Below are 16,677 nucleotides of genomic sequence, written 5' to 3'. Positions count from 1 at the left end.
GGTTTAGCTCCCATGTATCTAACTAGTCTGCTAACACGTTACAATCCTTCACGCTCTCTGAGATCACAAAACTCAGGGCTTTTGGTAGTTCCCAGAATATCTAAGTCTACTAAAGGTGGTAGAGCATTTTCTTATTTAGCTCCCAAACTTTGGAATAGTCTTCCTGATAGTGTTCGGGGCTCAGACACACTTTCCCAGTTTAAATGTAGATTAAAAACTCATCTCTTCAGTCAGGCGTACACATAATACATCCCATAATATCATGCACCAGTACATCAGACCAGCACATTTTTATGAACGGCAGATATGTTAATCCCTTTCCACTGCTTTTCTCTTTGTACCCATCCCGAGGCATCCAGACACTGTACCAGCTCCCATCGTCCTCTGTGGGACGAAGCCTTTGGACATCCACTGAGCCGAGGCCGACTCTAAGAATCCTGAGACATCTCCAGTTAGACTCTGTGGTACTCAGAAGATCAGAAGTCCTTAAACCTCACACCAATACACCATTTGTTTGACTGTATATTACAATCACACCCCCAGTGTCACCCATATGAGGATGGGTTCCCCCTTGAGTCCGGTTCCTCTCAAGGTTTCTTCCTTTACCAATTTAAGGGAGTTTTTCCTTGCCACTGCTGCCTGAGTCATCTCAGACTTGCTCATAGGGGAATAAATACATACACACTGTGAACTATATACATCTAATAATAATCTAGAATTTTTATTCTGTTAATTCTTATTTCTTTTATTATTCGTTATTTCCTTTATCATTAATTATGTCTACCTTCTGCTTTATGTTTATGTTCTGTAAAGCTGCTTTGAGACAATGTCTATTGTAAAAAGCGCTATACAAATAAACTTGAATTGAATTGAATTGAATTGAATTGAACAAATTGATAGAGTGATATAATGTGCTGGGTCATCACAAGCCAGCAGAATCCAGTAGCCACTTTTTTTTTTTTTTTTTCTTGTTTGAGCTTATTGTATTGATAGCACAGGCTGTTATCCCAGTTCAAAATCTCTCCTAGGTGATCACCATAACCTGTGTATATAAATGTGTGTATGTGGGTGAGGTTGTGACTAACCTGTAATGATAGCAGGAATGCCCCACCCGATTGCATAATAAAATCGCATGTGGCCGTGGTTGATGTTGCGCATCTCTGTGAGCATACGGTAAATGTGCAGGCCTTCTACAAACATCCAGGCAAAAGTGCACATGTAGAAGAAGTGCAGCAGGATTGCAATCACTGTACACACAAACTGCACACATCACAGACAAAGAGGAAGAAGGGAATGTCAGAATGGCACATCTATTAGCATGTGTAGTGTAGCTAGTAAAGCTGTTCTGGCTGTTTACCTATATAATTGTATAATGCAAAGACTTATGGGGTTTACACAGTAATTAAAATATTGGAACAAGCCCAAAAAGGATCCAATAAAATTTGGGATCGAAATTTTGTTAATTTTCCATTAAACCGTTTCATTTAATACACCATTTACTACACCATGTTTACTACTATGTAGTGATGCTGCAACATTGGAGACATTCTATGTGATGTAAACACAGTATGTATAACCAATCGGAATTAAACAATGGAACTCCTTCTGTTCCCTTTGGTGCTAATTGTGAACAGATCCTGAACAGAATCCTAAATGGAACCATTAACTGGATTTTTTTTTTTTTTTACCAGTACTATTAAACAGTACGTCTGAACAGTATACATTAATATGATATTATAAATAGCTTCACTAGTAGACATTAGTCCCTGCTTGTCTCCATGTTAAAGCTAACAGGCTGATTTCAGAGTGAGTTCTTTAATATTGACTGTACAACAACTGCCTCCTGTTTATCAGAACACAAAGATAGGCACAATGCTGAAAGACAAGTAATGGTAAAGGTTTGTTATTAAGTGTGCTGCTGGAAAAGAATATATAGAATAATATAACTCAAAAAGAAAAAAGGATCTCATATAGATGGGAACTATGGCACAAGTAAATAGCCGAGCATTCAGGTCCAAAGAATTAGTTGGTGTAGGTGACATAATCTAGCTCACAAAAGAGATGCCTGTGGTATTTCTAAACCTTTTTATGGTGTCTAAGCTCCAACCAATTTACAGACTGCCACTGCTTGAGGGCAATAACTCAACTCAGCGCAGCAATACTTTAATCTAGCCCGCCTTCCAGGTATCAACAGCATGAGCACTGTGTGTGTGTGTGTGTGTGTGTGTGTGTGTGTGTGTGTGTGTGTGTGTGTGTGTGTGTGTGTGTGTGTGTTTTAAAAAAAAAGTATAATTACAGGGATTGTATCTCCACCAATAAAATCTCTCTCTCTCTCTGTCTTTTCAGTGGTGAATCACCTGAGTCTAAACAGACCCTTTTCCCAGTCATTTGTCATCTTTCAGCTTGCCCTAACCCCTCACTGCACACAGCTCCTAATTAAAGAATTACGGGATAGGCTTACTTAAGTTTGATGGCAAAAAACAGGCCTAGAAAAATGCTCCTCAAACAGAAATATACAGAGAAAAAATATTCATTTTGTATTTTATTAAACAGGAAATGTTTGGTATTTGACAATTGCTCCTTAAGGCTTGCACTGGCAACAAGGTTAATTTTTCAGTAACAAAATGTGTTTCCTCAAATACACCCAATTTTTACACATTCAAAAATGACATAACCTTATTTGTAAAATAGCAGCAATATTCTATATTTGCAGACTGAAGATCAAAATGGGTGAAGAGAGAGAGCCTCACCGGGTTGTCTGTCTGGTTAATGCCAATGAGGAAGACGAGCTCGGAAAAGAAGAGCGCCGCCACGAGGTTCTTGTGGATGCTGTGCAAGTTGGAGCGGAGCTTCCGCAGGATGGCCAGCAGTATGAAGGTGATCAGCAAAGCCAGTAGCGAGGCAGAGACTGTGGCATACGTGACTATCTTCAGTGGCAACACATCTCCATGCTGCGTGAATGAGGTGAAAGTGACGTTAAGGTAGTGAACAATTACAGAATGCAAGGAGGAAGAAATGCTTACACTAAACTTTCAAGTTTAACAGAAAATTTTCCGTGGATGAAAATTACAGCTAGATTGTTCTCTAAAAATTGCCAGAAAAGTATTGTTTTGCTTGCTTGCTTGCTTGCTTGCTTATCTATCTATCTATCTATCTATCTATCTATCTATCTATCTATCTATCTATCTATCTATCTATCTATCTATCTATCTATCTATCTACTATTTATTTATATATTTATTTATTTATTTGTTTGTTTGTTTATTTATTTTATGCCAAATTAACAACTGGAAAACAGAATTTCTACCCAGAATGCATGTTGTGTTTAGATGTGTGGACTGGCAGACACACTACTGTGTTTTTTGCGGAGTCCTTGTTGTTGTTCGTCTTTGTCACCTGGTGTTCTCCGATTTATGTTTTTCAGATTTCTTGTAACTTGTTTTGTATTTTAGTTGCTCAGATTTTGACTAGTGTTTTCCTATGTCTGTTGGATTTGTTGTTTTATTAATAAAACCTTGTCTGTCTTCTATCAGTGCATTTGGGGCTTGTTCGCACCTGATACCCTACCTCTCTTTTGGAGATGTCCATGAGCACGGCGAAGCTGGTCATATGGTTGCACTGGCAGCTGATATGGGTTTTGTTTCTGAAGGTGAGCTCACAGCCCTTCGAGGACCAGCCTCCTGTCCCTCCAATACTACAACACACACACACACACACACACACACACACACACACACACACACACACACACACACACACACACACACACACACACACACACACACACACATCGTTAAGATACAGTAAGTTAATTTAAGCTAAACTGTAGTGTATAGTCTTAAATGTGGACTATAATACCCACCTACATAATGTTCATTTATAGTTACACACTGGGCTCAGAAGTTTTAATTTAGCTACAATTTTGATGATCAGAATATTGCTAGAAATCACAGCACCATCTAGGGAAACCTGGAAAACTGCAAATCCGCATGAAGAATTACGACTATAGGTTCACATGAAAATCAACTCACGCGATGGAGTGATTCCAGAACACACACACAGGTTTAGACCTCTCCTCTGTCTCCAGCAGAATGTAGTCGAGTGTGATGGGCCTCTCCAGCGGCATGGACAGGGGTTGGTCTTCACTGTGCACTGTAGTGCTGATGATAGGTGTGTTGATGACAGGCCGATTCGGAAGTCTGCAGAGAAAGAGAGCAATGCTGATTCCTGAAATAGACCCACTCAATCTCTGGCTCCAGGCCAAATAGTGTTCAGGATCAGTAGGAACAGCTGTAGCATACCAGCAGTCCTAAATATTAGGATATGCCCTCGTCGGAATAACAAACCACCACTGATGCTTGCATACCATGTGAAAAGGCATGCTGTAGTTGATATAACTGTGGTTTAAGGTTTTATGTTGTGATAAAGTGTGATTCTGAGGTCAAGCATAGGTCCTTAAATATCTACAAAGCCATGCATAGACAGTGCACATGAACAGAGAGGCAACTCAGATCAACAGAGAGTAAATGCAGAATAAGTAGAATACAAAAACCCCAGAATTAATATCGCATGGATATTATGTATAGTGCATGTATGGTTACTTTATCTTAATCTTTACAGTTTATACTCATTGTGATAAAGGGCTTATTTCAGGTCTTTAAATTACTTGACTTTTTACACATGTTGTTGCTTCTGTACTTGCATGCTACACTTTTTTCTTTTTTAAAGTTTTATATTGAAAAAAAGGCAAGATAAAGGTCACATTTATGTAAAATAATGCCCTCAGTTCAATGGTCCACCCAAAGTAACAATTATGTATATAAAAATCAAAACCTATTCATGTATATTACACCTAAATATTTATTTAAAAAAGAGCTTTCTAATCTGACAGACAACTTGAGATCTCTTGACAGGCAAGTAGAGATCTCTCAAGTAGAGAGTTTTGAATCAAACATCGGTCTGTAAAATCAAATCAAAGATCGGTCTGTAAAATTCATCTGGAGTAAATGTAATGGTAGGATGACAGTGTACCTGAGGCTACGTCGATCAGGGTCATAGCGTTCAGGTAGCAGCTGCCCCAGTGTTCGGTACACGATCACAACAGCCACAGGGAATTGATGAGGGCTTTCAGCTTCCCGCTTCCTCTTTTTAGCAGTCTCATGATATTCCTCAGTAGACTGGTTCTGATGTGCTGGCTCGTCTGTTGGAACAACTGCAGGGAAATGCAGTGTGTCAGATATAAAATTTCTGTCTCACATCATGTGGAAAATGAATAACACACATGATATGTTTATCTATATTTGTTTATTACCTTTACACACCAAAAAGCTAAAACTATCGGCCGTGCTAAAAAGGTTGTGATAAAAATGACCTTTATTAAAAACATTAAGAGTCCAGTCTAAAAATGCAACACGGAAATGCACTAGCCATTTAAACGAGGTAATTTAAAGAGCTTTGCAGTGTTATGAATAAATTATAAAGATATTAGTAAACCAGTCACATTTAGTGATAGTGCTGATCATTCATGTGCATGCTTGTGTTTACCCTCGTTCTGAGTTGACTTGACGGTAAACTCTGGAAACAGGACAGTGGACTGCAGCTCTTTGGGATATTCCTCTTTAACCTTTTGGAAAGGAGGCATCTTTACATCATCTGGTGTGGAAAAGTCCAGATAATCCAATGCCATAACTTTAGGAGTAAAGAAGGACAATCGTTATTAGTTAAACACACTCGTGTTACATTTGAAACATCTGAACATCTAACAAGCGTTCAGTAATGTCTTAAATTTCTGGTCATGGGGTGTTTTATTTCTGTCGGCGACATGACTCACTCATATTGTCTGTAACGATGATGAAGGGTTTCAGGTAGGTCTTCCTCATGTTGCGAGCCACAGTGGTGGTGTAATCCTCAAACTTACTGAGCAGGTGTGCCGTCCCACCCTCTGTCCTCTGGATGTGATCCCAGTGCTCCTTATTGCTGGGGTCTAAGATGGCACTGCCTGCCTTTACTATGTTCTGTAACATTTAACAACACCATTCGAATTTACAACTTGACATAAAGAACAGATTTTATTACAGTTACAGATATTTTCCCCAAAGACTTCACAAACCTGGAACACTTGATTAAGTAGTTAAATACTGTATATGCAATCAACTGTGATATTTAGAAATGTATCTAAAGTGAAATCATTCATAATCTAGTACCTACTTCATACCTAGCTATCTATTTAGAATGTAAAGGATGACTCAATTATTATGACTCGGGAGCAAACTTATTTTTATTTGACTTGTATTGAATTTAGACTTATCGTTAGCAATGCAAGCTCACTCTGAAAATGTAGTACCCTGTCTAGCTGCTAGGTCAACGTTATATGCATAACTCTTACAATAGTGTCTGAGAGCAAGGTTTTGCTTGTTATCCAGAGATGTAACCAGGTCTGCTTTTTCTAAATGCCGCATGGCATGCCATGTCACGTGCCTCATGCTTTACACTGACTTACACTGAACCATTTTTCAAACACTCTAAAGAGGAACAAGTCAAACAGGATTTATAAATGTTCAATCCCAGCTTGTTGAGGCATATAACCATTAACAATACATGGGCTAAAATACACCACCACTACCGTAATACCTGCTGGAGGAAACTGCACTCTCATTTCCCATTTCATTATCATCGAGATATACTACAGACTGACTTAACATGGCAACAAAGAAACCTATAACCATGAGTTATAGCTAATGTGGAGTGTAACCTCGTTGAAGTCGGCGTCACGCATAGCTGCCAGGTCAAATCCCTGCTGCTTGCTCTCGTACTGTAGAACACGGGAGAGCAGCTGGAATGCCGTCTTCACATCGTTGCCGTAGAAAGAGTCAGTCCGGCTGGTAGCATTGTGGAGCATAGCAGCAATGTCCTTAGACTTCTGTCTGTCCATTCTGGACTCGTTCCGACTCATTTCGTCATTCTAGAGAACAAGAAAAGACGTGGTGGTCTGAGCATAGATGCATGTGGAAGTAAACTTGATTAGAATAATATTTTAGAATATTAGACCGTGCCGGGACAGTTCTAAGACCAGTCTGATTATAAAATACATTAGAGAAAGTGCTAAATATGTGAAAACACTACCAGCTTCTTGAGCTGGGAAAAGGTGACAGTGGTGCAGTTGAAGAGCTCAGGAGGCAGCCAGCCTTTTTCATCATTGCAGTGTCTCACAGCGGTACCTAGATCAAATACACAGAGTACAATTCAAATTTCAATAATCTAATTAAACATGTTCAAGCACATTTGTGCAAATGTAATGATTTTTTTTCCATGACTAAACCAACAGCTTCAGTCTGCAAACAATGCATACCCCGAAAAGCAGCCTGAAATTTATCAGGTCATTGCTTTTCTTGTAAAATTGTCTGTAGTGTGTGAATGCGTGAGTGAATGAGAGTGTGTGTGTGTGTGTGTGTGTGTGCCCTGCGATGGGTTGGCACTCCGTCCAGGGTGTATCCTGCCTTGATGCCCGATGACGCCTGAGATAGGCACAGGCTCCCCGTGACCCGAGGTAGTTCGGATAAGCGGTAGAAAATGAGTGAGTGAGTGAGAGTGCTTTTCTTGTGCATAGCTACCAATAGTACTTGTGTGGTCTCCCTCACAGGGAAATTCAGAGCAGTAGTCTAGGCTTAGTCTTTCCACCACAGAGATCATTCACTACTTCTATAGAGAATGTGACTCTGGGGAGGGCCTGCCAATATTTTCTGTATAATAAGGTATGTTTATCCAATGGATCCCTACAAATGACTCTTTAACATGCGTTTAACTGGCCAGTCAAAAGAATAAAGAGCTAAGTGGGTGTGACGTTTTAGTTGAAAAGGCAAAGCAAAAGAAAACAACACAGAGGAGAAAGGCAAAGCAGAGGGGTTAAAATCCACAGCAACCATTTCATTAATCCAAGAATTTGAGCATAATGTGCTGCTTAATGCATGTCTGTCCAAATACCAAAACACAACAGCTAAGCACTCCACAAAGAAGCAGTATCACAGAAAATGATTTTCTTGTTATGAAATTCTTTGTGTATAAATGTATATCCACTAATACAGCACATGCACATACACATATCATGTTCAGCACACACTTTGTTTGCTTATTAGATCTTAAAACATGTATTTATTCAAACTACTTCAAGTGAGATGCATCATTTGGACTTAGGAACTAGGCAAGTTTATTGCACTAGACTTTCAGTCAACTTATTTGTAATATTAGAACAGTGGAATTTGTTCAGACAGTCGTTGAGTACATGTGTCATTAAAGTGCCAGGATTTTGATATCAACACCCTGATTCTTGTAGAACAAGCTTGCAGCACTCACCAATAGATCCCTTGGGACAGTTCATGGCAACTGGACGGCCGAAACTGGTTCTTGGCCACCAGATACCAGCATCGAAAGCCTTGGGGCAGCCATCGTAAACAACTGCAGTACACACACAGAGACAATGAACCTTTCACATTCACATAAACAAAGCTTGGCACATTTAAGCTTCATTCATTTAGTTTTGATCCTATTACACTTAGGACAGTTAGTAATCAGTAAAATAAAGATGATTTCTTTATGACGCTGTTAAATTGTGACCAAAATGGTGTTTAAATAATCTTTAAGCACTATGCAATGCAATAACAGTACATGATTCTTATAATTTTAATTTCATAGAACTTTTAATAAGCTTTCCATTTTAAGCTCAGTGGGATTACATGCTATATAAATATTATGTACTAACACCAGCCACAAACCTATTTCAGAGATCCTAAATAAAATATATCCTGAATTATAGATAAGCTTTCCTTGTAACTTCCTGCATGTGAACAGATATGTACACACCCTCACAGCCAGTGTTGGTCACTTCTGCAAATGGGTTATCACATTGGTTGCACTGTCGCCCAATCACACCAGCCTTGCAAGGGCACTGGCCGGTCTGAGAGTCACAGGTTCGGGAGCTAGCGCCAGGAAAGAAGCAGTCACATGGGTAACAGGTGTCACTGTCTTCGGGTCGGTAGTAGTTATCCTGTGAGGAAAGTAGTGAGATGCCTCATAATCTCAGAGGTACAACTGTAGAATGTTTAAAACTGGACAGCTGAAGTGTTATGCTCTAAAGACAAAAATCACAGTCTAGAATACACGTGAAAGAGTATTAGATAAATCGGTAGTCATTTTCGAGCACTGATTGCTTGTAGTGTGGTGTGTGTACCTTGCAGCGGCACTCTCCTGTGGTCTTGTTGCAGTCCGGGTTAAAGCCCTTGCTGACATCACAGTTGCAGGGGCCACATATGGGGTTTCCCCACCAGCCTTTGGGACATGGTTTCTCTGCCCTGATAGATCAGAGATGTTTATTAATGTAAACACAAATCAATACCTAATAAAGCTCATTTTTCCTTAATAGCCACAATGAATAAACACACTGAACATATGGTGGACAGGACTTGATAAAGTGACGGATTGGAGTCAGTGTTTAACTTTATAATATAATGTTGCTGCAAAAACAAAACAAAACAAAACAAAACAAAACTAAGGCAGAAATGTTTTCACCAGGGTAAAATCATCCCACTCAAACCACTCCAAAATTAAAATGTAAAGAATATTAAACTAAACTGGTTAACCAAATTGCATACAAGAAGGAAACTACAGAAACATCATGTCCCTCCACCCTTGGGTCTGTGGCAAATGCTAACTAAGTTTAAGAACCATAAACAACAGTATATATACTAAATACTTAGCAGATGTTATGCACCTAAAGCAGCTATTTAAACTTTTATTTAAAAAACAAAGTTTAACCAAAGTTTAACCAGCTGAATTTATTCCTACATAACTCCTTAAATGCCATAATCTTGTAACCTTTCACTCTCTATCTATCTATCTATCTATCTATCTATCTATCTATCTATCTATCTATCTATCTATCTATCTATCTATCTATCTATCTATCTATCTATCTATCTATCTATCTATCTATCTATCTATCTATCTATCTACGGTTGGTGTTCCACAAGGTGCTGTTCTAGGCCAACTTCTTTTAACTCTAGTTAAAATAATGTATTAAACATGGCATTATGGCACACAGGTATATAGCTGAATATAGTTATATTCACACAGGACTAGGTACTTCAACTAGGACTACTTGCAGGTAGAAGTAAAAAATTAATGTTATTAAGTTGGACTCAACACATTAACAAAGTGAACAAACAATATCAATGGCTAATTAAATCTGACAGTGTGAGAAATGTAAATACTGGCATCAGATAACGACAAAGTGCACACAGGCATTCATGGCAATATTGCATATTACAGCACATAGTGTAGTGTAAAAGCTTTAGTTAATGACATAATATAACTGCACACTAACCATATAAGAGTAGATATATTGGTAGCGATTAGTTTCAAACTTATTACAGTACTGAGCACAACAAAAGTTTTGGTGGTCACCTTAGGACAGTTTATGCACATGTTAAGTAAATGAATACTGCACAGACTGTGCTTCGTTTATTCAAGTCATCCTTACACCCACTGCTTTAGCTCAAGCTGGCACCGTGGCCAAAGCCACCCACAGAGAAAAGCTAATTTTTTTTGTAATCTGCTGAAGCTTTAGTTTAGGACCACTCATTCGCATGCAGCTCCTAATATAGAAGCAAAGAGGCAAAAGTTTTATTGGATTTAGATCATCCTTTGTTAGAAGATATATTGTGAATAAAATAAAGTAGCAATCTACTTCTATTACAACCAGTGCATCAGAACAGCACCTCAACGGAATTAGCCTCAGTACAATTATTTCTCATAGCTGTCATTATATCAACTTTATTAGCAGATCATTCAATGCAGTTAATAAGGCAAAAAAATTATGTGTGCTTATGTGCCCACAAGAATGGAAAAAGACCAAGAATTAGGGATTTAATGAAGCACACTCATCTCTGAACTTACAGGCACCAGTTAACGTAATCACCACAAAATACATACGTCATACGATAACTTTAGCAATTGGAGAAACATAATAACCAAAATTGAATTTTCTCTGAAAAACATGGCAAAATAATTGGCGTAACCCCATAAAATAATGGACGTAAATGCAAGCAAATCTTCATCCTCTAAATTGGCTTAGTCTCCAGCAAATCTGTAGTAATCTTTTACCATTTTTGCTGGTTTGGCAAATCTATAAAATCCCTTCTATTATGCCTCCTGTATCACCATGGGAAAAAAACAAAGAATATTTAACACAAAAGAAAAGTGGATATTGACCCACACATTTCAGGTAATTGATATAAAAATACCCAAATATTAACACCCTCCCAACCCCTAAGCGGTGCCAATAATTATGGAGTTGATTGCAGGTCGGGAAGTCATGCTTCTTAAAAAGCAGAGAATATGAAAGACAATAAGGTAGCTTGTTCAGGCAAGTTTCAATGTACTGTGCTGTGTGGAGAAGAGCCAGGACAATGATGCACAGGATCATTAACACACACACACACACACACACACACACACACACACACACACACACACACACACACACACACACACACACACACACACACACACACACACACACACACACACACACACACTTTCACTACTGGCCGCAGGATGATTTCCACTAAGTTGTGAATGTCATCTTTTCAATATGAATGCAGAAAACACTATGTCATGCTTGCCAAGCCTACAAATGCATGCAGTCTCTGTTAATGTCAGATGAAGCAACATACACGGTTGTAAAAATGTAAAAACTAGAATAAACTCAGTATGCACTGATGTGATGTGCCTTACAGGCATCAGGTATGCATTTTCAGCAAGCACCGACAAGAGCCTAGTTACTGAGATTTGACACAAGCTAGACTGCGTGACTGTAGCTTGATTAAACAGCTCTAAGTAGTCACTCTCCATTCACACAAGGTGGCAGCTACTGAAAGTTTTGTACTGAAAGTGGTTGTGCAGGTGTGATAACAAGAAATGTGAGTCAGTGTGAGGTCAGCGAGAGGAGAAACCATTTATCCCATTACACTTACTTGTTCTCACAGTACTGGCCGTAGTAGCTCTGACCGCACTCGCATGTGTAGCCGTGAGACGAGCTGGGTTTCTGCATACAGGTGGACACATGCTCACAAGGGTTCAGCATGCAAGCGTGCACACATTCTTTCCCAAAAAAGCCTGGAGACAGAGAGAGAGTTAGAGAGAGAGAGAGAGAGAGAGAGAGAGAGAGAGAGAGAGAGAGAGAGAGAGAGAGAGAGAGAGAGAGAGAGAGAGAGAGAGAGAGAATAATGTATAATTTATTAACTCCAGCATTATCTCTTATATAACAGGGCTTTAATCTTTAAGGCATTCTAAGACTGTAGCTTATTTAGACTAGCATGAAGAGACTTTAATGCAATGTTGTAGGTCTTTCCACATAGGAAATAGCAGAGGGGAGTTTCTGCTAAACACTGTAAATGTAAATGGAAGTGGTGTAGTTGTGCATCGTCAATTGTAGGTGTGTCTGTACATCTCACCTGGGTCACAGACACAGGTGTGAGCGCTCCACTCGTCCATGCAGTGGCTGTTCTCAGGGCAGATGTTGGAGTCGCAGGGGTCGGCCGGTTCACAGCCGTCCTCAACACGGATCTTCAAACCTTGCTGCATGTTGATGTTGCCTGTGTTGGTTGAGGTCTCTCCCATCCTCACACCCTGGAGCGCACACACACACACACACACACACACACACACACACACACACACACACACACACACACACACACACACACACACACACAATGAGGTTTACATGCTGCACTGACTGTAACTATAATTAAAATAAGCTGCACACAACAGGCAACGAATTTTAGTAACTCATAGTTGAATGTATCTTTTCTATGTTACCTGTATGCAGCCCTGGAAGCCTTGCAGGACGTTGTTGTTCTCACCCTGAACCCCTCCAATGTACAGACTCCTTATCTTCAGTCCAGGGAGTTCATTTCCGATATCCACTGACTTCTGCAGAACATCACAGAGAATGCAATACTCTTATATCACAGTACTTCCTAAATATTTTATACTGTCTGTCATAGGATTTTAGAAATACACCCATAAGGAAATTGGGGCAGCAAATACAGCCAAAAACATCACTTAATTGTAAAGAAAATGCACCAAAAATATATATATATCTGCAATAGAAATAAGTCTCTGCCCCAGAGATTGTGAGTTTGAATACAGATCTGTGGCCAGGAGTCATGAAAGCAAATCTGGCTGTGCTCACCGCATGGGATGGATGGCACGAGCCTATTGTGTGACCTTTGTTTTGTTAACCAGAGAAAAACATTTCTAGTGGTTGACAATTTAAAGTTATCTGGATTTCTGTTGAAATGAACACTAGTCCTGATCATCATATTTATTTTATATAAAACACAATGCATAACATAATGCTGAGATGTAATAAGCTTATCCAGACCATCACACACCTTAAATATGTCATAATCGAGAGACACTTGTGCCATGTACTTAGTGTCTTTGCCTTCTTTGCTGCTGGTTATCTCCACGAGAAGGTGGTGCCACTCTCCGTCGTTCACTCTGACCTCGGGAAACTCGAGCAGTGCCACACGCTTTTCCCCTAGAAGCACCTCCATCTGCACCTGCCTGTTCACCAGCTACAGGAAAATAAGCAGGAAAAAACATCAAAACTGAAAATCACTGGAAAGCATTGGATGGCTAGAGGAGACCCCATGCAGCTTTATCCACAATAAAATAATAACACCTTTCAGATGTACAGTAACACGTGAAAAGACAACGTGAAACAACAAAAACAACAACAGAAAATTCAGATTAAAAAGTACATAAAATACATTATTAAATCACACCTACTCATTATTGCTTCTAAAATAAAAATTTACTGATCCAAGTTCTAGTATAATATCTTAGGTTAAGAGTGATTCAGGACCAATCTCAGAGCAACTCTGGGCAAGGAAAATACAAACACCTTTATCTTACAGAGGAAGTGGGGCTGACCCTGTTAATATGTATGCTCTATTATAAGCCTTCACTCTATCAATATGTTTGACGATCATACAATGTAAACATCTCCAACACAGCGCAGGAATGTCGTAGCACCAAATTATATCGATTATGCCACTATGCCAGGTTATGCCACTATGCCAGATTATGCCGGTATTTTGGAGATTATAGAATATATATATATGTATATATATATATATATATATATATATATATATATATATATATATATATATATATATATATATAAAATTACAAATCATTTCTGTGCTGTGTCTGAGATGTTATCTCATATAATTGATCACAAAAAGAATCCCTACACAATCTAATCTGTAGCATTTTATTATCTCACTATCATTATTAAACATCGTCTGCAACACATTTCTTCTCTCTCTTCACCTTTTGGCCATTTTCTCCTCTGCTAAAGAAACTTTTAAGCTTCTTAAAAGTCCTCCTCACTACTCCTAACACTTTTTGATGTCCTGAGCTCTTTAAGATTTGAGATGGTTTATGAATAGCTTTTATCTTTACTAGGATCTTCTCTTTAAGTTTAAGGGGAAACGGCCACTAAATCCACTAATTCTTTTTAGAATTTAGTCACTAGCAGCAGCTCTTTGCACTAAGAATTTTCATGAATATGGGTCCATTTCCAAGTCCATTTCTAACTGTTTACTCACTTGCAGGTTGATTTGGGAAGAGGAGCCAGCATTGGCTTGCAACAAGGTTGCAGTGGTGTTGCTCTGTCTGGTTCGGAACATCAAGCCGATGTACCAAGGCACCGCTACAGTTATATCATGATCGCTCCATGACACCATGGCATGCCCATCAAAGTGCTGTGGTGAGGGCATCACTGTAGAAGAGGCAGACAAGTTTCTTTTCAATCAATAATGAAACAGAAACTTATTTGATTTCATTTCACAGAAAAGAAGAAAATGAACTGTTAAAAAGAGCCTGAATTAGTGGTGCTAGCAATGCCGCAATTAACCACGTTTTTAAACCATGTTTTGATTAGATTGTATACCTCCTGACCACCCAGGTGCAGGGCCTGAGCCGCCCACAAACATGCATGATCCGCCTCGAGAAACTATATGTACACTGACTGAACACTTTGTTTGACAGATGCAACAATCCGTGCAGCAGGACACAGCCCAGTGCTGTCAGTGTGTCAGTACTGAAGACTTCCAGCTCACCCACTCCGCGAGGCACATTTTCTAGTGACACACAAGCAGCTATTATGTGGAAAAAAACTCAAATTTGCCTCTCGTTTTGGCAGCAGGTCAGTCTCAGATTTCCTCTTTCTCTCTCGGTCATCCTTCTCTGTCTTAAAGGTTTCTTTTACCTCTAGGGAAGATTACAGATACATGCTTTGACGTGCTGTTATGTAAATGTTAAAATATTTCTTGAAATGCCTTTTTGTTTTGTTCAAAGTTACTTGAAATGAGTTAGCTGAGACTCCTGCAACTTAGATTATACAGGCTTTATACAGTGCCTTGCAATAGTTTTTACCCCATGGTGCTTTTCCTGTTGTGTTGAATTACAACCTGGTATTAAAGCAGATTTTTAGGGCAGGTTGTTCCACTTTTTTATTTTACACAACATGCCTACCACTTTGAAGGGACAAAACTATTTTATGATTCCACTTCAACAATTTGGACTGTTTCATTAGTTCCATTATATAAAATTCCAGATTGTAATTCAATAAAACAAGAGTGTATAAGAATGTACGTTCATACGTAAATAAGAATGTATGTATGTATGTATGTATGTATGTATGTATGTATGTATGTATGTATGTATGTATGTATGTATGTATGTATGTATGTATTCCCTTTAATATTTAAAAAAAATTATACTCAAAGATAAAACAATAAAATGCAATAAAAAATATGTTGGTCCTCAGCTGCCTAAATAATTTTTATACAAAATTCTCAGAGCCAATGTAGTCTCTGAAGTATGAGTGTAAGCCACACATACGTATAACTCACAGCTTTAGAGATGCGAGTCCGATACCATCGACACTCACAAAGGTGCCAAAAATTCACAAACAGTCGCAGCTAGAATTCCATGTTTTACTTCAGAATGGACATTCGATCTGCTCACAAGAGAGAGAGAGCGCAGCGCAGCGTAATCAAAGCCATCAGAAAATAGTTCCACTCGCATCCGAGGCAAACTCCTGGCAGAAAATGAAACTATCATGTAACTAAACCAAACCAAAAGTTAGCGTGCTATTTGAAGCATTCATCTCATCAGCATGAAGCATAACAGGCATGTTTTTTATCTAGTCAACAAGCTGTTGTAAACAGCATTTATGGCTTGCAGATGAGAGCAAAAGGATTGCAAGAGCACCTGAAGAAGAACATTGAACTTTCCACATGCTTGAATCTCCACTCTTAAACAATGCCAGACCACAAATCTCCTGCTCGACATGCTGACTAATCTATCATTAAACCTGTTCACTTCACACTTACACGTGTCCATCAAAGGCTCAGTAGAGGATATAATGTGGTATAGTATATAGTTCTTAAAGGGAGTTTTTCAAAACTCATGATAAATCATCCTAGGCTTTTACAAGGATTTGGGAAACTCATGACTGCTACATTCCTAGCAAATCAGAACACATCCAAGTTAATCATCCTCTCTTGTGTTGGATACGTGATTCTCTCTCCCTCGTTAAAA

General features: G+C 38.9%; 1 protein-coding gene across 4 annotated transcripts in view; it reads right to left on the bottom strand.

The window, feature by feature from the left end:
- celsr1a (cadherin EGF LAG seven-pass G-type receptor 1a) overlaps window positions 1-16,677 on the bottom strand; it is an 80,050-nt gene that overhangs the window by 8,987 nt on the left and 54,386 nt on the right. For all 4 annotated transcript variants that reach the window (XM_027151497.2, XM_027151496.2, XM_027151498.2 and 1 more), the window contains 17 exons: window positions 14,679-14,851; window positions 13,452-13,637; window positions 12,874-12,987; window positions 12,507-12,681; window positions 12,027-12,168; window positions 9,224-9,344; window positions 8,857-9,040; window positions 8,350-8,451; window positions 7,123-7,217; window positions 6,752-6,961; window positions 5,831-6,014; window positions 5,545-5,688; window positions 5,032-5,212; window positions 4,032-4,199; window positions 3,568-3,694; window positions 2,751-2,951; window positions 1,086-1,260 (listed from right to left, as the gene is read on the bottom strand). In XM_027151497.2, the coding sequence (XP_027007298.2) occupies window positions 1,086-1,260; window positions 2,751-2,951; window positions 3,568-3,694; window positions 4,032-4,199; window positions 5,032-5,212; window positions 5,545-5,688; window positions 5,831-6,014; window positions 6,752-6,961; window positions 7,123-7,217; window positions 8,350-8,451; window positions 8,857-9,040; window positions 9,224-9,344; window positions 12,027-12,168; window positions 12,507-12,681; window positions 12,874-12,987; window positions 13,452-13,637; window positions 14,679-14,851 (2,682 nt within the window). The remainder of the gene's footprint in view (window positions 1-1,085; window positions 1,261-2,750; window positions 2,952-3,567; window positions 3,695-4,031; window positions 4,200-5,031; window positions 5,213-5,544; window positions 5,689-5,830; window positions 6,015-6,751; window positions 6,962-7,122; window positions 7,218-8,349; window positions 8,452-8,856; window positions 9,041-9,223; window positions 9,345-12,026; window positions 12,169-12,506; window positions 12,682-12,873; window positions 12,988-13,451; window positions 13,638-14,678; window positions 14,852-16,677) is intronic.

This window comes from Tachysurus fulvidraco, chromosome 19 (genome assembly GCF_022655615.1).
Source record: "Tachysurus fulvidraco isolate hzauxx_2018 chromosome 19, HZAU_PFXX_2.0, whole genome shotgun sequence".
Lineage (NCBI taxonomy): Eukaryota > Metazoa > Chordata > Actinopteri > Siluriformes > Bagridae > Tachysurus > Tachysurus fulvidraco.
Note: the sequence above shows the minus strand (reverse complement) of the source record. Positions and strands in the feature narration are given on the sequence as shown.